Source organism: Tubulanus polymorphus, chromosome 3, assembly GCF_964204645.1.
Source record: "Tubulanus polymorphus chromosome 3, tnTubPoly1.2, whole genome shotgun sequence".
In the NCBI taxonomy this organism is placed as follows: Eukaryota; Metazoa; Nemertea; class Palaeonemertea; order Tubulaniformes; family Tubulanidae; genus Tubulanus; species Tubulanus polymorphus.
In genome coordinates this window covers 6,724,385-6,751,018 of record NC_134027.1, presented here as the reverse complement: position 1 = coordinate 6,751,018, position 26,634 = coordinate 6,724,385, and the positions used below count along the sequence as shown (strand labels likewise).

The window sequence follows — 26,634 nt, the reverse complement described above, 5'->3', positions numbered from 1 at the left end:
CTGCTTTCGATTAACCCGGATTTGATCGTGTGTTGTGTGTCGAATCGAATTAAGAAACGAGTGTGGGTCACGACAATTCAACTGATTGACCGAACCCGAGAAGATTCCAGTCATAACTCGTAAATGCGAAAAATGCGATCTACTTCTACATGTATATAATAATAACACAAACTTTAAGAAGACAAGTTCATGAATTATTTCATTATTGTTTCCAAAAGAATTTTCAACTTTATTTTACGACTACAGCGCATTTAGTTTACTTTGTCAACGATTATGGGTCTCTTCGAGCGTTCAAAGTTAGTTGGGTCACGCCAATAAGCCACCGTTTGAAGACGATCAAACTATGTAAGAATGTCGTTTAGATGGAAATGCTTTACGTGAACCTTGAAAAGGAATCCATATCTTTATGAAACAATCGGGAAATGTTCAGGTGTTTGTTCATAATTTACTGGCATGCGGCAATCAACTTGTCCTCGGCTGTCAGACAGTGCAAATAATGTTATTGCGGGCTCTGCACTAAATCGGTAATTGCTTGCGCAATCAGTACTAGTGGAAAATGCTTCTCTTTGCAAATTCATGCAAACCCAAAATGTACTGGCTTGCACGAGGCATAGACAATTTTCCATACGATCTAGACGCCCACTTTCGCCTAAAAATGTCGAGAAATTATTCCTTTTCATTATAGAATGAAGCTGCAATAAACGTGTCTGGTTAATTGACCAATTTACATTGCAATATGTATATTTAGATAAGTAATAGTTACATTTCGACTTCATTGAATGCACATGTTTTCATCAGTTGATCGGAATTCTTGTTTTTTTATAGATTTATATTCACCTTCGAAAAAATCTAAAGACTAAAAATTTAAAATGTAAATAGACATGGTAGAAATGCATAACGAAAAAGCCAAGGAGTGCCGAAAGATAAATCAACCAAACCTGTCTGGTAATCTAAGCTATTGACTCGGGATAGGCATGATTATCTAATTGTTTTATGTTTACACAAAGCGGTAGCATGTTTTAGGCAAATAAGTTCGTGACGTGAAGTGATGTTTATTCAGTAATTGAAAGTTTCGGCAGCACTTTTTAACTGTTCTTATATCATCGCAAGTCTCGACAGGTCGTATTTGTTTTTTTAAAATCATTTGGCGAGTTGGATTAACCAGTGGTGCAATGCCTCTTGCAGCATTTTATGGATGGTTTTCGTGCTGCCCGACAGGGTAGGTTCCACATATTTTCCGAGATGATCCCGTGTATTGGATGGCAAGTTTTCTTCCTTTAACAATACTAATTTCCATTTCTAGTGTCTGAGAAACTGCACACAAGTTTGTCTGGTTTCTGTGTGCGTTACTGTCTGGTTTCTGTTATTTTTTCCTCTGCATTATCTTTATTATATTAATTCTACTAACACTAAACATATATATTTCTACATCTCAAAAGAATTCCTGTCTTGGAATGCACTTGCAATTTTACCTTAAAATTTGCTTCATTAGAAAGTAAAGGCTGAAACTAAAGCATTTCCATTATCATTTCATATTTCACTTGCAGGTCAAGTCGTGGATTTGGTAGTAATTTTCGCAAGAGTATCAGACGGACGTTCGGTGGACGTCCGCAGAATTTGTACAGCCGACGAGCTCAGCTTCCCGATCATTTAATTCTAGAAGAAACCCGAGCGCGCGATCACGACGACGACAAACCAACTACTTCTAAAGTTGGTAAGAAGAAGAGAAGATCAAGAAATATAGCCATGAACATATTTCATCCTACAAGACGAAATAATCCATTAAAATATCTGTAAATTGTTCTGCATTCAAATTTCTTAGATATTGTAGTCTGGGAGCTAGGTGATATTTTATCATATTTTTGGGTACAAACATTTTGAATGTTTCATTTCATAGTAAATGTGATGGGATTGATGGATAGTTGTGTCTTAGGTTGCGCATTCTTGGCATTATGCCCCGGTTATAGATTTTCTCATCGTAATAACTTGATTATATTGAACAAGGGTAGCTCAGATATAGCAAAATCATGAAGAAAATGCCGTGTTTTCTTGATATATCTCGTCATATAAAGTTTTTGAATGGTTATGATCTAATTTTAGATGGATTGATGAAAACTATCCACGTCGATCTTCATGTTGCTGAAAACAGAACCGCTCATCATACATCCGAGTACGAATTAGAAAATCTGATTATTCGTCGAGGTCAATCTTTTTCTTTGACGACAACTTTTGATCGAGACTTCGACAAAACTAAAGATAAAGTCATCCTCCAGTTTGTAACTAGTAAGTCAAAACATAGTGTCAAAATACTCTTCAGTTTCTACAATCAGGAGGTTGATTTGGAAATAACGTGTGCATGATTTAGTACATCTCATGCAAAGGTTTCTACGAAATTGAAAGTCTCTTATTCGGAAAGTCTCTGAAGACGGTTTATAGCCAATCATTGATAACTCTCCGGTTCTCTTTGTACGTAGGTAATCGCCCGAAACCGAGTAAGGGTACGCTGGTCAGGGTCCCAATTGTCAACAAGCTTGACAAAGGAAAATGGGGTGCAAAGATATTGGAGTCCGTTGGCAAAACAATCAAGTACGAAGTGATGACACCGTCTCATTGCATCGTCGCTCCCTGGACTCTGTTTATTGTAACGCAGTATGAGGATAAGGATGAAGATGCGTACATGTTCCGCCATGAAGTCGAAGATGACATCCATGTGCTGTTTAACCCATGGAATAACGGTATGCGTTGATTGATATGGTATTAGACGGTATTGAGATCCTTTTCGATTTGCATTATTGCAAATTGATATAATGTCAGTTATAATTCTTGTCACCGGGGCACTTTGAGATGATTTGAATTATCAATTAAGTTTTCTTGTTGGTTTTTGTAGACGATAATGTTTACATGGGTGATACAGCTGAGCGCGAGGAGTATGTTCTCAATGAGACTGGACGAATATGGATCGGAAGCCAAAAGCGTTTTATGGGAAAACCATGGAATTTTGGCCAGGTATCAAAGCAGTTCCAAAACCGTCCACAGCCAATGGCTTATTCTGTACCATTTTCCATTATATCTTATCCTAGATTCCCCACGAGCTGAAGTTCTCTAGCTCTAATGACAAACTATAAGGTCTACATTGAAGGTCTTAATGCTACGTATAATCTAAATAAAGTTACGTTAATCTATATATTAGTTTGAAGATGTTTGTTTGTTGGCGGCAATGAGACTATTGGATCTAGCCGATCTCTCTGATCAGGCTCGTGGTAATCCGGTACTGGTAGTTAGGGCTATATCGGCATTGGTGAGTACATTCATCTTTACACATTACATCGGGAATTTTTCACTCCAATCATCATCTTGCTAATTAATTCGAAACGTCTATTTTAGGCAAACAGTAACGATAACGACGGGGGCGTATTAACTGGTAATTGGAGCGGTGATTATGGTGGAGGAACCCCTCCAGTCGCTTGGAATGGCAGCGTTGCTATCCTGGAGGAATATATGCGCACGAAAAATGAAGTTAAATATGGTCAATGCTGGGTGTTTTCTGGCCTCGTCACTACCTGTACGAAATTAAAATAATATTTCTAGCAATGTCGAATTATCCACAATGTATTTTCTCTCTGAATATTGGCATTGCTTCTAAACACATTTTAAAACATATACATTTTTCTTGTAGTGCTTAGAACTCTTGGTATACCAACTCGAAGTGTGACTAATTTTGAATCTGCCCACGACAATGACGGTAGTATGTCGATTGACTTTCACTGGGACAAAAACAGCGGTGAACCAAGAAACAGACTTAACGATTCCATCTGGTAAGTCTTAAGAAGTGGATTTACTTTCATGAGTTCTACTTCGACGAAGAATTTACTTCCTTTGAAGGAGGACTTCATACAAAAAAGGTGTGGAAATTTGCGATATAATAGCACTGACATTATATTTCCGCAGGAATTTCCATGTTTGGAATGAGTCCTGGATGGCACGTACCGATTTGCCAAAAGGTTACGACGGATGGCAAGCCCACGATGCCACACCACAAGAGGTGTCTGAGGGTAAGCACAAAACAAACAAAAACTGTTATTTGTCCAATCTCCTGAATTCATAAAGATAAACGATTGAAATATATTTAAAGGAGTAATGCGTTGTGGACCAGCACCGTTAACCGCTGTCAAGAATGGAGAAGTTTACATCGGTTATGATTCGAAATTCATATTTGCTGAAGTGAATGGTGACAAGGTCGAATGGCTGGTTGATGCGAATGGAAACCTGGAGATGATAAACGTAAATAATAGTTGCATCGGAAAATATATCAGTACGAAGGAAGTCGGAGGAAATGGACGCCAGGATTTGACGCCATTGTACAAGCACCCAGATGGTAAGATGAAGCAACGGAAGATTGTTCAATGAATGAACCGATACTTTTCAATTGTGTACCGGTACTTCGATTTTTAAAAACAAAAAGATATGTTAATTCGACCGCCGATCACACAACTATCTGTACCTCGATTTCAAAATCCAACCCCCACGTTTCGTTCGAGACACGTGTGGTGGGTTTGCAAGGGACACCAATCAAAACCAAACCAAACGAAATCTACCAAATTAATAGATAACAGGGTTAATCCCTATTTCAAGATCAAACCTTTCTATTGACGATCAAGCTGCATAAAAGTAATGCTTGTTCGTCTAATGATGAAACCTTTGAATGTTATACCGAAGGTAGCTATAATGAGCTTGATTTGTGTTTAACTAAAACTAGAATATCGGTTTTATTCGCATTATAGGGTGTGAAGAAGAAAAAGTAGCTTTGGCAAAAGCATACAATTACAGTAGTCGACAACAAGATTTGACAGTAAAGGACACTTCACGTGATGTGGCATTCGATTTTGATGATTCGATAGAACTAAATGGGAACATGAAATTCATTCTAAAGATGAGAAATAAGACAGGAGAAAAAAGGACCGTCGATATCACTATAGTAGCGGCTGCCGCTTACTATACGGGAATACCCGGAGAAACCCTGACTAAAGAGAAAAATACAACCATATTGGAACCGAATTCTAGTACGTATTCGAAATACAATTCTGTATTGAAAAAACACTTGATATTTTGCTCTTAGAATACTCGTAAACATAAAGTGAAGTCTACCATAAAATCTTGATTTGGACTTGTATGAATGTGTTAGTTTACAGTAAATGTATATCTATCATCTAGCTTCTGAATTCGAGCTGCCATTGATGGCAGTGAATTATTTGGACAAACTCGACTGCGACGCTACGGTCAAAATTTATTGCAACGCGAAGGTCGAGGAAACTGGGCAACGATTTACAACTACCGAATCACTTGAAATTGAAAAACCAGATCTCGATGTCCAGGTAGGCTTACGAATTGTCACAAATCGGACAAAGCATTTTTGTATTTTTAAACATTGCATATTGAGTTTCACTTAACTAACCTATAATTTTCAGGTTTCAACCGATAAGCCTAAAGTTGGTTACGCGTTCGAAGTGACGGTAAAATTCACAAATCCGCTGTCTGTTCCCTTGACACAAGGTGTTATCAGTATAGAGGGTCCAGGAATTGCTCGCACCCTATCCGTATCGGTCAGGTTAGTTTTTCACAAGACGTTTACTTAATTAAATACTGAATATTATCTATCTTCCACAAAATCGCACGCTACAAAACATATATATTTCTTAATTTTTCTTTTTTCAGAAAGTCAATAAATCCAGGTAAAGTCTTGATTGAAAAAATTCACCTGACTCCAAAATTCCAGGGCAAAAGAGAAATAATTTGCAGTTTCAACTCACGACAATTGACAAACATCACCGGATCGGCTGTTGTTGAAATACAGAAAGTCTAAATACATAAAGAAGGGATTTACACCCATTAATGATTAACATTGTGACAAATTGCAAAATCATCCTTCTTAAATATATACTAGTCAAGTATCAGGTACTTAGAACGCCGGATCTCATTAAGATCTGAGAGGTACTAGAAATAAAAAAAATAATTGGTCAGTCATCAGTCACAAAGTCGTATCATCCTATTCAAAGGTGTATTCTTATTGATTATCTATTCTCTATTTATAAGCTATCGTATAATTTCAATGAGTTCATTACGCAATTATTGTTAATCAGTATAGAATACTCAAATTAGAAAATCACAAGCTTCGCATGCAAAAAAATATTCATTACCTGTTAATCGCTATTTTATTGTTTAATTTTATATCCGACAATTTAACATTCATTGCAATAAAATATTCATATCTTATTGTGTTGCATGATTTTTAATCTGAAAACGTTGGAGTATGTAGGCCTTCTGCGGAAGGAGATGCTACGTCAGACTCGGCCCACCGCATTGCCTTTTAGTTTACCCGTAGGCGTCTGGGATCCCGATGGCGAAAACGACAAGCCGGCCGATTATAAAAGCTATTAGTAATAAAACATGTACACAAGTCAGAATTTTACTCCGACCGCCTTGGAAAATTAAATAAAAGGGAAAATCATCCCTATTTTAATACTAAATGCCAAGATGCGTCGCGGTGGTCAAAGGACCAACATAAGGCCGTCTCCACCGAGCTAATCCCAATCCGGTTTTTACACTTTCCCATAAAAAAAAATAATTGAATTGAATTTATTGACTCGCTTTGATGACGTCACGGACTGTGAATAGTAGGAAATATCAAGACTCCATTATCTATTTTTTTCCAGTTTTGGTGATTTCAAACATGTTTTTTGGATTTGATGTGTAAGTTTGCATGCCTTTTGATCGTTGAACTAGTAGAATAACGACTATAGGATCACAAGTAAGTGTGCAGTATATATTTATATATTTGTTATTGGTACTACGGCTCCTTTTTACCTTCCGGAATTACCAACAAGGCTAAATTAAGCCTAAAATAAATCCAAATTCAAATTTAGGCCTTATAAACATAAAACATAATAAAGCAAGCGCGAGATTGAATTAATCAAGATAACATTATGATTGACCCACAACTAACAAGAATATATGTTGAGGTCTTTTCACTGTATATTACACTTCTCCGATTTTAGGGTAAGCTTCGGTAGGATAAGGATTCAAAGTAGGCTACTTGAAAAAATCACAGGGGCTCGTATTTGAAGATTGGGGTGAACTGTAGCCTAGATCATCCAGTATCCCTGGTACTATATATATATAAAGAACTTTCTTATATGTATAGTACCAGGGATACTGGATGATCTAATAAGCTACAGTTCACCTCCAAACTTCAAATACGAGCCCATGTGGAAAAAATGAATCTCCATCCAGAGTGACTGTAGCTGATGCTGTCTTGTTTTGCCTTTTTGTTTTCTCTAGGTCAGTACTTGTCAATTTAGTAATAAATGATACATGAAATACATGTATTTTCAAATAAGCTAACTATCAAGCGCGTTGGAAGAAATTTTTGATTGCCGCGGCCGATTTTGACAGGTTCTGGTTTTATTGGTGTGGCGAATTTACTTCAATTTGTCAAAAACATAGTATTTAAAGAAAAAAATGGTCATTCAGTAAATTATTGCCGCAGCTTTCTCTGCTGCAGTCGCGCCGGTTCCAACGCCACATTTATTAGTGCTAGAAAGGTCTAGAAAGTATGAAAAAAAGCTGTTTGTTTACTAATCATTTTCTCTGGTGTTGCATGTACAGATAGGAGTTCTTCAGATATGTTTTAGGCAAAAGACTAGCGATAATGGTAAAAACATTTGCAATAATCAAAAATCATATCATTGCCTCAGCCCTTAGATACAACAATGATTATTTATGATGGAGTTCATAGCAATTAGGCCTTATCATATGACATATAGAGAACTCCCAGTTACCGGTATGTTGTTTTTATGGTTGCCTAACCAGACTGACAACTAAGCAATGATACAAGTTGCTTATTTTCATAAGTTATATTTTGCTTAATGCTACTCAGACCTGAATATAATGATGATATTGGCTGCAGTTTTGAACATGATCATTCGCGTTTTGCGTTTTTGTCTTCTGGTTCGAGTGTTTGCATGTATTTTGAATTTTGAATAATCTGGTTTGGTATGACAACAGTTGGCGTCTTGTTTTTTTATCGGCTGCCAAGTTACATGACCATTTCTAAAATTCCACACATTTTGATTTTCTACGCGCAGGTTTATCTAGGTTGGTATATTAGATGCTAATGTCGTTCATTGAATCTTCATAAAGTCAAACATAATGAAATAATCAATATTGTATTTGTCCGTTGAAAAGCCATAAATCATCAGGACGATTAGCCATAAAAATTGATAGCTGAAAACTTTTTTCTATCAGATTGCTAGAAAGAATTTTTCATATTCAACTCAAATTGAATTTCGCTGTCAATTTTTGTTGTAGATTGAATGATAAACGTACCGCAAATATGCCCAGTCGCTCTCGATCGCGTAGTCCGAAAGGATCGGACCGTCGTAGGTCGCCCGGTTCGCCAGACAGAAGAAGAAGTCGCAGTACAAGCAGGCGCAGTCGCAGCCGAAGTCCGAATAAGATTTTTAAACGGAGGAGTGATAGTCCCATGCATCGTCGGCGAAGTCCCATTCCATTAGCGCTGAGGAAAAATTTTACGAACAGTTCCGATCCGGAATTGATGAAAAGCCGAGTGTTCGCCGCAAATTTACCGACTAATTCCAACCAAATGACTCGCGAAGCTTTTGAAAATTGGTTCGCCAAACATGGCGAGATCGTAGGTAAAACGCAGGCTTCTCATATTGCACAAATTTTACATCTACATAATAATTGTCTTATATGCTAATAAATGCTATTCTTCGAACTGTATTGTGGTGTTTTGCAATTCCAACAAGGCATTTATGTTCAGAAATTTGCTACGAATTCGTGTTGTTTCTATTTCTACATATTTTTGTCTGTCTATCATGTAAAAAAAGTGTAGTGTCGAAATCTTTTCTCATTTCGTCGGCGGATATTAGTCGAAATTTCTACCATATCTCCGATACCGTTGTAGAGCTGTTATTTACCTTCTGTTTTAGGTGTTTCTCTGCATAAAAGCTACGGTTTTATTCAATTCAAAAATGAGGAAGATGCAAAGCGAGCAGTAGAGGCTGAAAACGGTTCACTTTATCACGGTTATCGTATGGGTAAGAATGAATTGATGACACTATTGCGTTCCCTTTTGTTTCCCTTTGTTGAGTTAGTATTTTTACCTTCTATTGAATTGATTATAACCTTAAGACACAATTCTTTTGTAGATGTGAAGATGGCTATGGATGGCAGAAGGCAACCGTATAGACCCAGGTATGTTTGCATTCTTCGTAGTTAACACAATTCATACACAATTTGTATGCACAAAATGTAGGCTTATCTAACGCTATCTTGTATTTTACTTTCATTTTAGCTCACCTGGATTACTAAGAGAACGTTCACCACTTAGAGGACCACCGAGGGATCCATATAGGTACATCATGTGGCCACATTTGAATATTATGGTAATACTGTGTCGTATATACGTATTACACTCTATATACGACACAGTATTACTATAATATTCAAAATATGGATTATAAGAAATAATATTGTTTTTGAAGAGATGAACGGATGACGCCGGATGTGTACAGACGAGCGCCAGTGGATGATCCCTATCGCCGGCCACCGATGAATGATCCGTATAGGTATGCTAGTCCATCCATACATTTTTGACCGAGACAAATCCTGTGAAGTTCAATAACTGTGGTCTGCATTTTTACGCCTCGTCCTTTATGTACAGACATAGGAGTGTATTTATACATTACTGGATATCTATTTTATTACAGAAGAGATACCTATGGGATGACAACTGCGCAAGATGTATATCGCGATTCGTATCCTGCTCCTACAGGTCAAGCGAATCCTCCAGTTGATACTATGATTTACATAACTGACAGGTTACTCAGGTATGTACGATATATCTGGTTTGAAGGAAACTTCTTTAGCGACTTTTGATATACCGGTACAAAGCGTGAAGGAAGGCTGAAAAATGGTTTTGACGAAGGCCACTTGATTGTTCTCGATTTAGGCCGTATGGTGATCTATTGGACAAGAGATTAAAGAGTATCGGTATGATGGTTGGCTGCGTCGTATTGACAGCAGATATGTCACCGAAAGGAGCTCTAGAAAGTTGTATGCGTCGTGGAATTCTCTATGTGATCTTTGCTAATGAACAAAATGAACTACATCGATCTATCACGCTTAACATACTCATCGGAACTCCGCAAGGTTAGTTAGTGTTTAACTCAAGTTGGTTTTTTCTGTTTTTTTATGTGATTGTCAAACAATTTCTTTAGGTTGAAATCATAATTCTCTTCCATGATTGCCATTTGGCATACATAATGCCAGTTTCTACTATAAATAACTGTATAGACTTGATTTGGCACACCTGGCAGTGTCATTTGCGGTATAGTAAACTGTCAAACAGGGTTTTTTCTGAAGCCAGTTCTATCATCTATAGACACCTCCAAGTCAAGCCTCTGCAACAAACTACAAGATGCTATGATGTTGTCCCAAGGGTTGCGTGATTTTCTACTTCGAATATTCGGTGTGAAATAAAGGACATATTTTTATACAGAAATTTTTCATGTTTTCCTTGTTATACGTATAAGGAATGACTTGTTTTTATTGTGGATGAAGGATTTTTGAAGTTTCCGGCAGCGTATGTCATGTTTGACAAATTGTCACTCATTTCGACTACAAATATTGGCATAATCATCACATTCATATGTTAAGTTATAATTTGGAAAATAAAATATTTTTTCGAGCTTGAAATGTTGAATTTGTCATTCGTAACTGGTATTTGATATTTGCTTTTTTGTCCCGTTGCATAACCTTTATCATCTATGTCAGGTTGAATTGAAGCGACAAGGTTTTCAGGCCTTGTGACCTTTCTTATTTGGTAAACGCATTCTATTATGATCGATCTTTACTTTTATGTTATTAAAGAATTGTATGCATAACTGAATAAATTCTAATAAAGAATTGTGTGTAAGTTTTATGTTTTATCTTTTCTCCTCTCAGAGCACAGAAATATGCCCTTGGATGATGCGATGAATCTAGTTGCGCGTAACTTTGAGAAATACATACAGCAAAGCCGTGAAAAGCCAGGTTCTCGACCTGGTGATATATTACCGCCAGAGCCCGATGTGGCTTACTTGCTTAATCTGTTGGCCGATGGTCGTCACCTTGCTATGGAAGAACTTGATAAGGTTCGTGATTTCATAGCCGAAAGACGCAGTACTTTATTAAAAGAGATGGAGCAAAACAAGAAAGCTGGTAAGTCTGCGGCGTTAAACGCTTTTTCCTGGTGGTAGTGTAGTTGTGTCAATTTTCATGACTTGTCTAAATGCATCTAAATGTCTGCTTTTCAGGTGGGATTCTATTCTTATTGAATTCCTCAAGTCTAACCACCGTTTAATGGGTATTATATTGTGTGGAACATCACTTAACATTTCTGTATATGCTATTTTTCAGCAACTCCTCCTAAAGAAGATCTTAAGCAACAACAGGCTCAGCTGCAAGCTAAAATATTGAGTATTTTGAATCCTGGTACACCATTGCCTCAGCCAGAAAGTGAAGTCAAGCCAAAGCCTACTATTTCATCACCTCTTTCCTCTGGACCAATGGCACCGCAGCTGCAAGCACCAGTTTCCCAATCATCTGGTGCTCTGCTCCAGTCACCACAGTTTCAGATGCCTGTATATTCGATGCAATCTTCTACTCCGCAACAAGAGATGATGCCGCAATATCAACAAGCTCACAGGTTGACACCATCCCCGCAACAGCCAAAGATCCCAACGACTCAGTTAAATCTGGACAATCCTAATATCCAGAAAGCTCTTAATAATCTTATTCAAAGCGGTCCAGATTTAATTCGAAATATCGCATCTTCTGTCAGCAGTTCCCAACAACAGCAGCAGCAGCAGGCACAAGATTTATCCGTACAGATGCAGATGAGATCGGCACGTATGATGGGTCCTGGTATGGTAAGAGGACAAGCCCCTCCACCACCACCCGGTCCCCCTGGTCCTAATGCTATGAGGTCTATGGTACCTTATTAGTTGAATCGATGATTTTCCAAGCATTTCTAATTGTAAATAGGTCATTCGGTACATGGTTTTGTATTTCTGGCCACTCTGTCTTAGATCATGTATTGCACTATGAAGTCAGTTGACACTGAAATCTTTACTTACAAGTAATTTTGATGTGGCCTATTCATTTTAGATAATACCAATAAAATATAAGTGCAACGCCCAGTGCAACATGAATGTTGAATCGTGCAAAAGTACTTTGTTATAGTGATGTACAAAGTTCAGGTGCTCGGAAGTATTAATTACCAGTAGCATCTAGAACGTTTTTCTTGGCTTTATCTGTTAACAAAAATGTAATGTACAATACTAAATGCAAAATAAATGGATTCGTTTTATGTAATAAAAGTGTCATTTGTAGATTGTCATTTGCCTCGATTACCTCATATCATTTATATCTCATGTTTGTTTTTATATGGACTGGTTTTTAACTCATCAGACATTAGTAACTATTTATTTTGAAATTATTGCCAAATTTTCAGGGTTAAAGCTAGTGCCTGTCTGTAGAAAACAACCGTTGTGATGTCTAAACTTCTTGATTTTCAACATCAATTTTGGTTTCTGGCAGCTGGTATGAATGATTAGATGACTTGTGATCGAATGCTGAGAACAGTGTATGAAATTCCTTTCTAAATTGTTAGTTGCCCTGTTTATCTCGGACATTGCTTGTGCCTAAAATCTGGATTTTAGATTCTGGATGTCGTGACGTCAGAAGGTGTATATAGAATTTCATTAACCAGTTTTTAAAGTCTGGATTTTGGAGTGTGAAAGTACTGTGTGTTAGTGCTCCAAGGTGTAATGTATGAAAGTGATATGATGATTGAACAGTTATTACATCTGTCCCATGTGTACATGCAATGTAGTTTATGTCCAGATGTTGGAAGTCCTGACAAGTTCAAAGCAAGACCAGTGGTTGCCATCCAGGTATGGTAAGTAAAAGACTAAATCTCTGCTAATGATAAAGAATAATTTGTCGATTAACTTGATCCGAAAGGGATAAAAATGAATGATTTACCGTTGGAAATTGTTGATCGGTTATCGCGGTTCTTAAAACAAAAAGCTTTCTTCTTTGCGGTTATAAAATCAAGCGCGGTAAAAGGAAAATTCAGTTCGGCGTTCGAGTATACCCGTGTATACATTTTTCTGCGTATCTAGATGTATATATACATGATTGTACATGTGCATGTCCATCTAATCAGAAAGCTATCGGAGAATTTGTTTGATATTAAGCTTCCGAAAAACCAGAAAGATGTGAAGCAATAAACCAGAACTGGCTTGTTGTTATGATACTTCTATGTGTGAATTAGTGTTAAATGGACATTATTGTCTTAGGAAAAATATCTTTGCGATGCTTTATCAATCCTTAGATGTTTTTGCCATTAATAGAAGCGGTGTCAAGCTTCATTGCGCCTAGGTGCAATAAATACCATGTGAATGCGATAAACACATGGATCGGGTTTTTATTCTTCCCATGATCTACGACGGTCGTGGATATTTTGTCAAATTGTTTTTCGCCCAAAAAGTGGCATCTGGTTCAGTTCATGATTCGCTTAAACGTGTTTCCAAATTCGTTGTTACTAACGCATTTATAATAGAATAATCATAGGCGCAAGTGTGTCATCTCTAAAAACTGTATTTAATCCCTGTCGATATTAACACTAAAATACGCGCAGATACAATTCCGAATAACTTACACCTGAAAAATAATGTATCAGCACTAATTAATCAACGTAATTTTTCAGCTATTGTTTCATTGTGTTCTTGAAAATAATGATTACATTTATCTCTTCATTGACAGGATTACTGAATAGTGGATGAAACCTGTTGCACATTCCCTCTGTATTGCAAGATGGTAGTTTCTACATATGTTCAGATATCTATACTTGGCAGGGTATAGGTCATAGACCTTTGTTGAAAAACTAGGTTACCAGTATTATAGCAGGTAAAAAATCTACCCCATTTACCCATTACAATTCGATGGTCTTCAATGAGACCGAAATGTTGTATCAGATAAAATCCCATGATACAATAGAAAAACGAGGCCAAAAAGTTTCCTTAGTATTCCAGAATATGACTATGAGGGCATAGTCTGATGATGACTATAAGGATATAGTCAAAATGTCGAATGAAATATAAGCTTGAGGAAATTTTTCTGACTTCTTTCGTATTGTGGTATCTTATCTTATATTATTGTTGTAACACAGAAAGTTTATATCACGCTTACTGAAATGTTGTTTTGAAAAATGTTAAATAAAATTTCATATATTGTAGCTATTGGATGCGAGGATGATAATTTCAAGTACCTGTAAAAAGGACCCGTGGATCTGGATCTCAGTCAGCTTTACAGATATTCAGGGATATATGACCGCATTGAACTGGAATTCATTGGATATGACTGAAAAATGTGAACTATTTATGACAATTGGATGTGGTTCTAACAAGTATAGAACTTCAAAATTAGCATTTATTGTTTACCAGGAAGTTTGTTGTAAATCATGCATGAAGTGGTTTTGATATTAGATATTCTGAATAAATTGGTAATTATTACAGAGATATACTGTATTTAGTAGATTAGTTAATTTTCTCTGGCAAAGCCTCATTAGGTATGAAATTGTGTCGTTTGACATTTATTCCTTTCCGGTGTGACATTTATGAGCTTAGTTCAAGCTTTGCTAGAGTTTGGTATGTATTCCTACCAAAGCTGTATGACTTTATCCATTTCTATAAATCATCCATATTGCCGGAATTAACCTGGGTAGATTAACTCTTGGAACCTTTGGCATTGAAAATATATTTGATCATGATCATGAAACCTGAGATTTCTTTCTATCATAACATTCATGTGGAGGTCATTTAGTTCAGTGATCGAAGATTTATGTGGATTTTTATTAGCTTTGTGGCTTAGTACGTTTTATTATGGACTCGTTTTAGAGTCCATGGTTATATCTCATGTGCTATTTCCTATTCATATCATGTTAGAAATTGAAAATTAGTAATTTAGTAGCAAGCCACAAGATTCTTGTCTTTCCTACAATAAAATGGATGTGCTTCAGTGGTGCTAGCTACTTGATACTAAAAGAATATCACTCAGTGTCCTACTGGACAGTAGATTTCGAAATCAGTGAATCTTACAAAAAGGTGGAGAAGTTTCTCAGCTCCCATCAATTGGTGTTCATGGTATAACAATGCCAACGAATAAGCCACCAGAGATAACTAACTGATATTATAATTTTATGTAATATTGCATTTATTAGTTCTTGGTAATTCATTGATAACGTTATGTTTCAACATTTTTACAACATGCTCATTTAACTAGCATTATCACAGTTAATGATATCTTCACTATTAAATAGATGAAAACATCACTTGTCTCAGTACCGGAATTCTGTACTAGCATTTCCACTACCCAGCTTCTGGCTTGAGCAAAATCCACCTACGGTAGTTTTTCCTTTACGTCAAGATGGTGAACCTTGCAGACTAGGTTATAGAGAATCCAGTTGATGTTAACTTTGGGTTGTTAGTTTCAAACGTTCATCTCCGTAAAAATCAGACGTAGCCTACATCATTTCAATTTCTATGTTTCTTCGTTCATGATATGTCTCATGCAGGTAAATTTGTAATTTTTCTTTCAATTATCTACTTTGAATTATCATTCATGAGGAGGGTTTCACATAAAAAGTTGAAAACAATATCATAGGCTTAATAACATCAACTACATCAACAACAAAATAAACTTAAGTATAAATGATTTGCAGGGGATATTGAAATGATGTCTTCCTTCGTGCCAAAACTTTGTAAAACTATATGAAACTTCAGTGTTTATTAATTTCATGCAGAAAAAAAAACAGTGGAATGCTTATTGTCATGATCAGAAAGTTCTTGATTACTCAGCAAAACTCATAATCACGGTTTCAACAATTACATAATTTCATTTGATATAAATAAAAATGTATTTCTATAATCATTGACGTGCTTTTCATCAATTATTTGACTTAGCACAAGTTAATTATAATTTATTGAGTTAAAAGTTGATAATCTGTATTTTCTGATGTAGGTCAGTAAGTATAATGACTACACTACCTCCTTTCATTCAACTCGTCCTCATGGGGAAGGTTAAATCTGACAGATTTCTGGAGCTGAATATGGAAGAGTTGACTTATCAAATATCATATAATTGAGGTACAACAAAATGTTCCAATTGAGAATGACTGATAACATGCATTGTAGATAGTTTGACTAAGCACGCAAGAAGAAACTACTAAAACTTATTTATCTAAGAACAAGCCTAGAAGACTCCAGCTAGTTCTGGCAAAAATAACACACAAAATATCTTTTGATCTAAGAAGATTATAAATGCGGTTTGGAGTTACATCTCAATGTTTGGAGTTGACGATTAGCAATCTATAACAAATGTTATCATGCTCTTATATCACAGTTCTTCAAAAAGATGTAAACATATTATTGCACTGACCATTTTGGTATTTGATCACTTGTACTTGGCCTCTAAAAAATCTTTTGTTCACTCATTTCTTAGCTAGGAGCAATTATTTTCTTCAAGAATTATTTATGCGAATAGTTGGATACAAAATTTTTGGTAAAGCTGATATTAGTATCTTTCAAGTAAGAATTTGTTATTCATTTGGCAAGCCTTTCGATGCAAATTGCAATTTTAGATAACATTCCAGGGGTTGCCATGTACGTACACCCATTTATACATCACAAATCTTTACAACAGAAGTATAAGGATTTTCACACAGAACTTCGAATGTACAGGTATAGGAAAATCATGCTATTCAGCAATTGTTTTTTTTTCGAAGCAAATAAACAAGATACAAAATTAATCAACATTCAACATAAAAAACACAGGATCATAGCTCTGTCCTTGCCATCAGTTCTACCTACAGGTAGTCACGTAGGTGACATGAACATGTATGAATAAATGTTCCATGTCGTAATCATACAGAACATGTAATTAAAATAACTCCTTTTAGAAAATACTGTCAAGAAAAGATTTTAATTGGAGTTCTCCGCAATATCTCATTTTGTGTTCTCACCGGCATGAAATGAAACGAACACAAAACTGTTTCTGCTACATTGTATTGCGCACACACACACACACGACTAATATATCATCGTTTATTTAAATATATATCTTTCAACAGGATCTCATGACAATCTCTATTTCTTATGTATATCATGACGTCTTGTTGCAGTCTATGTACATCGTACACAGCAACATACTTTTAAATAACAAGCCTAACTTCCGCGTGAAAATTCACCCTTTCAATGATGCCACTTTATCCGCCTCGAATGCCTGATGGGTTTGAAATTCTACAACAAAAAGTTATATGTATAAAAAACTGAACTGTAACAGGAGGTAGGCTGCAACGTAGGAGAATCTAGACAGAGTGACTATGTTTCTGGGAAACGGAACTATTTCTGTCGGGCAAAATAATACAGGAAATTTAATAAAAACTCTGGAAAAAGAGGGGAATAGTGTTTGTTGCTCATGCCTTTTCCCTGTGGATTTAGTTTTATCGGAAATTTATAACTTTACAATCTTCATTTCATATTGTAAGTTCAAATTCGTATTGAATTATCTTAGCTGAAAGACGGAATATTAACTGGGCTAGTTTACTATTTGGGTCTGTCACGATACGATAACAACTGTTGGGACATTCCTACTGCCATTCATCAGAGCACTGGCCGGGAATGTTCTGCTTTTACCGGGAAAACACTGGCAATTTGGAAGAGGATGTATTGTGGTCACTCTGCTAGTGTCGAGACAAATCAATTCATATCAATCACCTTTATAAAATATGGCAGTAAATGTAACATCTGGTAGGAGTTCTTTTACACGATCGATTGCACGTGATTTCTCATTGAGGTGAGCATCTAAATTCCAGATTTGAATAATATCATCTCGTTCGCGTATACTTATACTTAAGCCTATTACTTCATCACCTACAACAATGCAACAAAATGTTGGTTATCGCTTTTGGAATCAGTTAAGTACTGAATCCTGATTATTTTTTCAACTTATACATTTTGAAATGTTTATTAATACCTTCAGCCATGTATTCAGAGAATTGTTCTCCAATAGCGGCCAGCAGTAGTTCCTTCCACACATGACGCTTAAAAAGAAATTCGTCATGTGAGCTTGAACAAACTTTCAAAGATTTTTGGCATTCACACTCTATGTAAAAACCTGCTACTTACTGCATCGCCTTTTGAGCATTTTAATTTCCAATTTCCACCGCGACAATTGCCATCATCTTCCCTAAAAAAAATTTTCAATAGTGATCTAGTAGGCCTACGTGATTGATTACATATTGCAACAAAAACTGCTTTCATTTCGTTTTTTCTACTTACCAGATTGGTCTTCTTTGTCCTCTCATTAAATGATAACTATAGCGACTAGACAATCGATCAACATCGGGTATGTTATTGTATACACTCCAAAATCCCTGAAAAATTTGATGGCATTGGTTAGATTATTTGGGGCTAAACAAATGAACAAAAAGATCTATATCACCTACAAAATTACCTGAACAGTATTTACAGTAAATATTTTGTTCAAATTAGCTTCATATTCAGAAGCCGTAGCACCACGAACAGCTCTGAAAAATATTAAACAAAATCTAGTAAAATCAGGCCCAAAAATATTTAAAAAGAATTCATTGCAGTTTTGATGACAGACAACAACAATTTGTTGGTCTTGACAGGAGATGCCCTCTAGGTCTACAAGCTCGATATAATGAGACAAGCCTTGTATCTATTTCAAAAGCAATAACCGTCATTCAATTTATTTAAAGTTTATTACGTATCAGGAAATGTCAAAAACAGCTGATCTCGGACTATATAATGTCAAGGTGATTTATTGATTTTGACAACCACACAGGACAATAACAATGAAATAACACCAAACTACAGGCTTACTTGTCGAGCCAGAAGGTCCAAGGTGTGCTTAATGGAACTCCAGTTACTTCGGAATTCTCGATCGAAGAGATCGCCTCTTTGTGTAGCTTTGGGGATATAGGATCGTCTTCGATTTCATCGTTAAGCTCAAATTTAGGTTCGACTCTAGAGGACGCCATCTTGACACAGGTCACATGATCAAAACAATTGACGTCATCATGACGTCAATAAAGAATGAATTGAATCGTCAGTAAATGATGGAAATGTTTATTAGACGGTATCTTTTTTGTACGTTAATAATCTTTATAAATGATGCGATAATAGATAATGATGAAAATTATCATGATGATAAATATGAATATATGACAGCATATTCGAAGATAACTATTTATCGCTAAAGTATTTAGCTTTAATATCAAAGGGGAATAAAGAAAGATTAGATAATAATATTTGTTGGCAATATTAGTGGTACGAAAGATAAATTTTGTTTCAGAGTTTTTGCTTAAATAAAACCGCCCTAAAAATGCCGCGGCCTACATGGCTTACCAGGGCTGGTTACAAACCCGATGATAGTGGCGCTAGTGTACGGTAAGCAATGATAGGTTGGTCGCGGCGGATCGTCTTACGAAATCCTTCACGGCTCTAACATCGGGTGGCTGAATAACCTCGATTTTCTTTGTGCCGTATTTGATTTTCTATAATATCTTAACGACTAATCATTTGAAGCATAATCTTAAAATCTAAAAGAATCTTTAAAAAAAGAAATATACCGGTTACGGTGATTTTTTTTTATTTACTCATTTCTCCTGCGAATACGAACTGACGCCCGTTTGCGTAAAAAATCTATGTCGAATTCGTGCAGATTTAGCGATAAAGACACAGATATTTGTGCACTCCGTTCAACTTCTAGACCTCGGTCGGAAACCAGATAACGAAAATCAAACGGTCGTTATATTACGGACATAAGCGACAAGAAAACAAGCGACTCTACCGGATGATATTCAAGCTTTTATGCATGTCTATAGTATAGAATATATCAGAAAGGAAACTGCGACCTGAGGTCATTAAATGTTAACGGCTCTGCTGATTGACGTAGTTGTATTTAACAATAGGTTTATTGGTACCGTATTTTCGGTCGCTACCAGGGAAACATCGAACACATCATCAATGGTAGAGTGAAGCGAATATTTGGAGGCACGCGATCGGCGCAATTGATGCATATCTAAAAGAAAAACCTCGAGATCGATCGGAATGCAACTATATCGGGTGAATTTCGAATCATCTCGCGGATGTATAGGATATGTACCTAACACGGCGACATTTAATTGCTGTCCGTCATCGGTGGGGAATGAAAGACGATGTTTTGTATGGTTTATCGTTGCCAAGAACTGCCTTTGCGAAAGTTAATTGACGCACGCGTGTGAATTTGTCATTATGTCTATGGCGGCTAATTGACAAATTGAAGAATATTCAACGATGCCGCTCACGAATATCGGCCTAGATTCTCAGTGATTTTGACAAGAATACTACGAACTATAGCAATTACTGTGCGAAGAAGTTGTTTGAAAATCTTGGGTATGCGTATACCATAGAGCGCTCTAAAATGACGGGTTTACACAAAGCTCTCAAAGATGGTCGTTACAAACAGTTTCTTCTGCTCTTAGATTTGGGTTCGGATCCGAATGTGAAGGGCGTTGGGGGATTGAGTCCGTTGATGAAATGTTGTGATATACCGACTAGTTCTACCGCTTCCGTTCTGGTCAAAGCTTTACTAGATAATGGTGCGGACCGAGATGCCCTCGATAAACTGGGGCGAGGGGTTTTGGCGCACGCAGTTTTGAAAAACCAACTTGGAGTTATCAAGATTCTTCTTAAAGATGATTGCGATATAAACCACTCTGATAAGTACGGGAATACAGTTTACCATTACATGGCTTATTTGGGATTGACGGAAATTGCCGAACTATTTCTTCCGGAAATAAAAACGTATGGGTGTTTTATCAATGCTTATAACGTCGACGGGATGACGCCTCTGATGTGCGCATGTGCCGCCGGAAATTTAGGCGTAGCTAAAATTTTTGTTTACAAATACAAAGCTTCATTGAAATTAAGAGACAGATTTATGTTCAAGTCAGCTTTAGATTGGCTGAAATTGGTTTTACCAATACCGGACGAAGTTGACCCGTTCGAAATGAATTTCATACCGATTGGGCGTAAAAATGAGAGGCTTGTCGAAATTCCGTCGTACATAACCAGAGCCTCGACGGGTATTGACCATTCACATAGGGGTCGTTCGTCGTACCGAGATACGACTAATGTTAGAAAACCCCGTTCTCGTTGTACGTCTGCCCCTGCTGTCACCAATCGCTGCAACACACCGATACCAACTATCATAGTAGAAAGCGAGGAATCCAAGCCTGTCAGCAGCGTAATCTCAATTAACGATTACAGCGAGTTAAAAAGCCCCCAAACCACGGTGAGAATGATGAAAAAACGACCTGCCACGAGTTTCGAAATCGTGCGGCAAATTCTGACGGATTTTGCACCTCAGCGTTCATCGTCATACCGCCAGCCCGCGGTGGCAACATTTCACGATCATTCGGACTCAGAAGCCGAGGAGGATGATATCACAGTTAGCGGTCGTTCGTCGCAAATGAGTAATGCCAGGTGTCGTTCACCTTTCAACTCACCGAAGAGAGCCGCCGATCTGTTGGACAGTATCCATCATACTGGTAAAAATAAATCATTTCAAAGAAAGAATTCGAAAGCAATCAACTTGAAGCCCTCCACCGAACCGGATTCGCCCTCATCTTCAGGAAGCGATATCGTCAAACTGAAAGGACGTCTGAAGAACCAAACCGGTGGAAAAGACTCCGGAAATTCCCTTTCAACGGTTTTTGCTGGAATGAAATTCGCGTCGAAACTACGCGGCAGAGGAGCACGTCACAGCATCGCCGTAACATCCGGATTGCCATCTCTAGGGCTGCATTAATCTCGAGACGAGAAGAAAAAGTAATTCATTTCGTGATGCGAACATGACAATCAATTCAACATTTTTACTGTCGCCCTTTCATATCTATGGAAGCCATCGACGCACGCGCGTTAAAAATCAGATAGATTGACGTGTTCCACGGTAGCGGATAGGATTAAATTAATGAACATGTGAAATACGGATATGAAAAATTCAACGATTTGAAAAAAGGACGAGAAACAAAATGCGTATCGTATAAATTCGATCCATGCGTTGCCATTGTCTATTTGATAGCATACGCGTGTGGCGAATGGGAAAATTGTGAATCATTAACCGAAAATGTTTCCGATGAAAGGATTGAACAAACAACTATTCAATACTGAGACAATTTTTCGATTTATGTTGAGAAAATCACGCACACATCTTACATGCGTGTGACCCGTAGGATATGAACGTATATATATATATATTCTATTTTTCGTGCTCGGATGTTCTTTTGAATATGAAGGAGATGGTGCGTTGTATATAATGTTTAAGGTGAAATATTCTACTGAATTCGTACGTGATAATTTGAATCATTTCCATTGAACGCGTCGCAGAATTAAACACTAATTATGCGGAGCTAATGGAAGCCGACGACACAACCGAAGTCACGAACGTTTACATCGCAGATATACCATTATCATTATAGAAGTTGACAAAAACATTGGAAATTGTGTGTATATATCATTTGCGTGAAGTATTTATGTACGAGTGTTACGTGTTTTATTTAAATGTTGAGAATTCATATCGTGTGTGCTTTGAGAAATAATTGTAGCTATCTGTATAAAGCAACACATCTATAATCATATGCGGACTTGTTCTAAATATCATTCACTCCGGTATAAATCATGCTGATACCGTGTGAATTCCTTTAAACAAACGTTATTCGTTTCTTATCGTCGTGGGAATTAGCACCGGCGGTCGCTGTTTTATATAGTCGATGATTAGCTGTCGGTACTAATTTTACTGCTCCTTGCCGGGATCGAGGAAATACGTTCTCGCGTCGTCCGCAAATACGGTGAAGATCGATGGCTGTATAACGTGTCCCGGAACGTTCTGGAAATCCCATATACTCAGGTGAAATTTGCATCAAATTGTTATGCAAAACATTTAATACATACATGATTGATGTTTTAATCACAAAATTGACGGATCGCCTGTCGTTATATAAAACATTTTCAAATATCCAATTGCAGGTTTGATATACGTATATGTAGTTTGGGAAAGCAGCAATATGATGCTGCGAAGCTCTATGAAAGCCAAGTCGGGTAGATCTGTCCTCTCCAAGGTCAAATCCACACGACGGTACTTCGATAAAAATGGCGTTCGCCGATTTTTCAACATCGACATTACTTACGAGGAATTCACTAAGTACAAAAGACTTCTACAGGACGGTGAAATGAAATTAATCGAGGAGTTGCAACGCGAAAATAGCGACTGGAAAGATATCAGCAGATTGGGTTTATTTAGTGACTGCGTAAAAGTCGGGCTGATCAGCCTACCGGCCACGCCTCAAAATGACTATGAACCTAAGTTCGCCGTAACAGTTTGGCACGATGATACTAACGATAGTTTGGATATTGATAATCCATTCGATACCGGAACTTCATTTTCTACGTACGCAAACCACACGAGGAAATCCCCAACGAAGCCGAAGTTTAAGAATTCGAATGAAAACCTGAAGAGGGGATCGCTTGCTCCTCTAGCGTTGAACGAAGAACCCAAATACACATTGAAACAACAGTCTAGAGATTTGTACATTCGAAGGAAAATCGAAGGCGAAAAATGTCGAAAAAACTCTAATTTACGTTCGTTTTCTCGTCTGCCGCCAATCGATCAAGGTCGCGTTTCATTTTCGAATCGATACGAAAGAGAACGTTACGATAAATTCGATAATTCCTTCCGAAGCAATTCGAATAAAAAACTGCAACGAAACGATTTTTCGAGGACGAATACGTTATTATCGTGCGTACACTACGACGGTAAAAGCAAATTTTTTCCCCACATCGAAGGTAAAAAGACACCCGACGAAACGGACCGCACTCAGAGGTGGCGCTATATTTTCACACCAACACCTTCTCCTGTAAAAGTGTATTTGTCCTTCGACGATGACCCAACTATTATCAAGAAAAAGAGGAAATCCAACCTAAGGAAGAATTATTAAATCGCCTTGTCATCGGGTGTACAGAAGATTTCATACATTCGTTTCTTTTTCGCTATGTTGTCTATATATCAAGCAAAATCTGTTTACGATTAAAAAACATTGATTTATTTTAAGAATTTCTATTTTTGTTCTCTTTATAAGGGTACTGTATAGACTGAGAGTTGGCCAATCAAAAATATATTTTAAGTTTAAACATTTGTTCCTTGTTTTTTTCCTGGCAAATAAAAAGTAAGATAGGACAAAACGTCCTGACTATAATTATATAGTCAGGACGTTTTCATGGCAGCATGACATAACCACTTTCATTTTCAGGCCACGATTCGATACTGTTGTAACCCGGATAGGCTGGCACACTTGTTTGCACAAGTCTGAAAGCTGTATTTGCACCGTATACGTTCTTCTCGTCGTCCATGTATAATCTCAATTTATCCAGCAGTTCACCGGGCCAGAAGGCGTTCTCTTTCACTCCACTTACATCTCGATATCTGGCGATATTTTTTGTCAATTTGCAATACTCTTCAAACGTCAACCAACAGTCAACTTTTCTCGAAACGTAAGCTTTACCCGTCGATAAATCGACTCGGGTAGGTGCTGTATCTAACAGTGAAGCGGCTGGATAAAATTTTCGTTCATCCATCAGTAATTTACCCGACTGCGAACGTTTGTACGTGTGGTCTGGCGAGGGCAGCCGCGGTTTTATCTGAGCGAACTTACACGACAGAAGTTGATCCCCCGGTACACTGATCATTTTTTTATTCACTATGTCCTCGTATGACTGATCTGCTGGATAGAGAAGCGCCTTTTCCAACAGGGCGTCGGAAAATATTATACTTCGTTCTTTACACAGCTCCATAATCTTATAATATTCCTTCAGCTGTTTGGCTCTGAATTGATTAAGCTGGTCGGCCGTATTTTCATCAGTCAGGGCGCTCGGTTTACTGTGATCTGTGATCGCTTTTATTACCTCCACGCGATTTTGACGTTTGATCTTTTTCTCCGTCTTCCTTTCTTTCTGTTGTTGCCGATGTTGTGGCTGTCCAGTGCTATTAAGGAACGTCGCTATCTGCGGTAGGAGTGACTGCGTATTCCTTCTGGTGGTCAGCTGGTTAATCAATCTGAACTGTTCAAACACGGTAGCGCTTGTTTTACCCATTTCATCGGAATGTATAAGAATTCCTTGGCGGCGATTAAACCCTGGCAGATCCTCGTTGACACCGAGGTCCAACTTTTTTCTCACTTCTCGTTTGGTTATCTTCCATTCACCCAATGCTTTGGCCAATTCCCTGTAGTCCAGTTCGTTTTTATTGTTAGCGTCGAGAGCGAATATCAGGTCATTCATAACGGGACCGGGAAGCGCAATTCCGGCACGATCTATCGCCAATTTGAATTCGTCTCTCGTGACAGTCCATGATTTGTCTTTATCGATAGACTTAAACAGATCGAGCAGTCGCATTCGTTTCAACTTAATGTGTTTTTCTATGATCTGTAAGGCTTTCGTACATCGACGTCGACGCCGTTCATCGATCTCTTCCTGCGTCAGAGTTATATTCACTTGTACCAGCGTCTTGGCAGACTTGACACGTTTCACAGCTCTTGCGTTTCGCATCCTTTCTAACAGACGACTTTCTATGGGCGTCAGATTTGGTTTTCTCGCTAGATAACCTTCGCTCATGCCCATTTTAGACAATTCATGTCGCATTTTCTTCCGCTGTCTCAACCAATCATCATATTCAATTACATCCATGGCTTCCTCTCTTTGTGAATATGTCGGTTTCTTTTCATGTTTAAGCGTCGGCGGCGACACCTGGCTGTGTGGGGTACATCTTGCTGACATGGACCACATGCCTGCCTTTTCCGATGTATGCAGTGGTGCTGTAATTCGTCTGCTGCGAATTTTTTCATCAGTAAATGATCGTTTGGCGCAACGATAAAATTTTGTGTGCTTTAAATCCCTCGATGAGTATTGTTTAAGATCGTCGATAACATGGTTACTAATACTTTTAGCGTCAGGAGTTTGAAGGTTCTCCATCATAGCGTTTTTGTCTTGTGCATGGTTACCACCGTTGCTAGTTCAGTTCCCTGGCAATTTTCACCAGACAACACGACAAGTACACCAACATGGCCCCTGCAACGATGGCTGGACTTTGGGGGAAGCGAATAGACGAATGGGGAATTGGTGAACCAAGCGATGCAGAGGTGAAAAAGTCGACATCGCATAGTTCAAAGTCACTTTCAAAAAGGTGTGGCAACATCATTATTTGAAAAAATATGAAATGTATATAATGGTGCATAGCAATATGAATCACTATATCTATTTACTTCATTTAGAAGAGAATCATGTTTAATCAATACCTTGTACTTTTATCTTTTAGGAAATCAACAATGAAACCTCCTTCGCAAAGACCACCGATACACCGGACAGCGATGGGTGAGTACATTCCACCGCC

The 26,634-nt window shown here is 37.5% G+C and overlaps 5 protein-coding genes across 5 annotated transcripts; 3 read left to right on the top strand and 2 right to left on the bottom strand.

Moving 5' to 3' along the window:
- The first annotated feature begins 1,172 nt into the window (after positions 1-1,172).
- LOC141901276 (coagulation factor XIII A chain-like) lies at positions 1,173-6,018 on the top strand. The gene is made up of 14 exons (XM_074788420.1): positions 1,173-1,219; positions 1,548-1,714; positions 2,101-2,283; positions 2,475-2,735; positions 2,888-3,006; positions 3,191-3,298; positions 3,385-3,562; positions 3,677-3,815; positions 3,949-4,052; positions 4,133-4,375; positions 4,782-5,060; positions 5,212-5,372; positions 5,466-5,605; positions 5,713-6,018. The coding sequence occupies exons 1-14, from the start codon at positions 1,173-1,175 to the stop codon at positions 5,858-5,860; spliced, it is 2,277 nt and encodes a 758-aa protein (XP_074644521.1). The 3' UTR covers positions 5,861-6,018.
- Positions 6,019-6,671: 653 nt separating this feature from the next.
- On the top strand, positions 6,672-14,028 carry LOC141900996 (nuclear receptor coactivator 5-like). Its single transcript, XM_074788048.1, has 10 exons — positions 6,672-6,805; positions 8,365-8,711; positions 9,009-9,116; positions 9,228-9,273; positions 9,374-9,433; positions 9,564-9,647; positions 9,789-9,908; positions 10,031-10,230; positions 11,026-11,280; positions 11,479-14,028. Exons 2-10 carry the CDS (start codon positions 8,390-8,392, stop codon positions 12,063-12,065), a joined length of 1,782 nt encoding a protein of 593 aa, XP_074644149.1. The 5' UTR covers positions 6,672-6,805; positions 8,365-8,389; the 3' UTR covers positions 12,066-14,028.
- Positions 14,029-15,337: 1,309 nt separating this feature from the next.
- Positions 15,338-18,706, bottom strand: LOC141900998 (eukaryotic translation initiation factor 4E type 3-like). Its single transcript, XM_074788049.1, has 6 exons — positions 18,640-18,706; positions 18,465-18,559; positions 18,312-18,372; positions 18,160-18,226; positions 17,901-18,056; positions 15,338-17,423 (listed from the first exon to the last, which is right to left on the bottom strand). The coding sequence occupies exons 2-6, from the start codon at positions 18,488-18,490 to the stop codon at positions 17,368-17,370; spliced, it is 366 nt and encodes a 121-aa protein (XP_074644150.1). The 5' UTR covers positions 18,491-18,559; positions 18,640-18,706; the 3' UTR covers positions 15,338-17,367.
- Positions 18,707-19,983: 1,277 nt separating this feature from the next.
- On the top strand, positions 19,984-24,271 carry LOC141901519 (uncharacterized). Its single transcript, XM_074788811.1, has 2 exons — positions 19,984-23,100; positions 23,220-24,271. The coding sequence occupies exon 1, from the start codon at positions 20,614-20,616 to the stop codon at positions 22,000-22,002; it is 1,389 nt and encodes a 462-aa protein (XP_074644912.1). The 5' UTR covers positions 19,984-20,613; the 3' UTR covers positions 22,003-23,100; positions 23,220-24,271.
- Positions 24,272-24,464: 193 nt separating this feature from the next.
- On the bottom strand, positions 24,465-26,216 carry LOC141901273 (EF-hand calcium-binding domain-containing protein 12-like). Its single transcript, XM_074788415.1, has one exon. It carries the CDS (start codon positions 26,214-26,216, stop codon positions 24,465-24,467), a length of 1,752 nt encoding a protein of 583 aa, XP_074644516.1.
- Between the last annotated feature and the right edge of the window lie 418 nt (positions 26,217-26,634).

Bases quoted from the DNA above. Each gene is read 5' to 3' on its own strand.
- LOC141901276 (XM_074788420.1), top strand. From the start codon at position 1,173: ATGCCTCTTGCAGCATTTTATGGATGGTTTTCGTGCTGCCCGACAGG. The intron at 3,563-3,676 runs GTACGAAATTAA...TTTTTCTTGTAG, and splicing joins TTCTGGCCTCGTCACTACCT to TGCTTAGAACTCTTGGTATA. The intron at 5,606-5,712 runs GTTAGTTTTTCA...TTCTTTTTTCAG, and splicing joins ACCCTATCCGTATCGGTCAG to AAAGTCAATAAATCCAGGTA.
- LOC141900996 (XM_074788048.1), top strand. From the start codon at position 8,390: ATGCCCAGTCGCTCTCGATCGCGTAGTCCGAAAGGATCGGACCGTCGT. The intron at 8,712-9,008 runs GTAAAACGCAGG...CTTCTGTTTTAG, and splicing joins CAAACATGGCGAGATCGTAG to GTGTTTCTCTGCATAAAAGC. The intron at 9,434-9,563 runs GTACATCATGTG...TTGTTTTTGAAG, and splicing joins CCACCGAGGGATCCATATAG to AGATGAACGGATGACGCCGG.
- LOC141900998 (XM_074788049.1), bottom strand. From the start codon at position 18,490: ATGAGAGGACAAAGAAGACCAATCTG. The intron at 18,057-18,159 runs GTATTAATAAAC...GCATTGTTGTAG, and splicing joins CTCTGAATACATGGCTGAAG to GTGATGAAGTAATAGGCTTA. The intron at 17,424-17,900 runs GTGATTGATATG...TTTTTGTTGTAG, and splicing joins TACTGCCATATTTTATAAAG to AATTTCAAACCCATCAGGCA.
- LOC141901519 (XM_074788811.1), top strand. From the start codon at position 20,614: ATGACGGGTTTACACAAAGCTCTCAAAGATGGTCGTTACAAACAGTTT.
- LOC141901273 (XM_074788415.1), bottom strand. From the start codon at position 26,216: ATGGAGAACCTTCAAACTCCTGACGCTAAAAGTATTAGTAACCATGTT.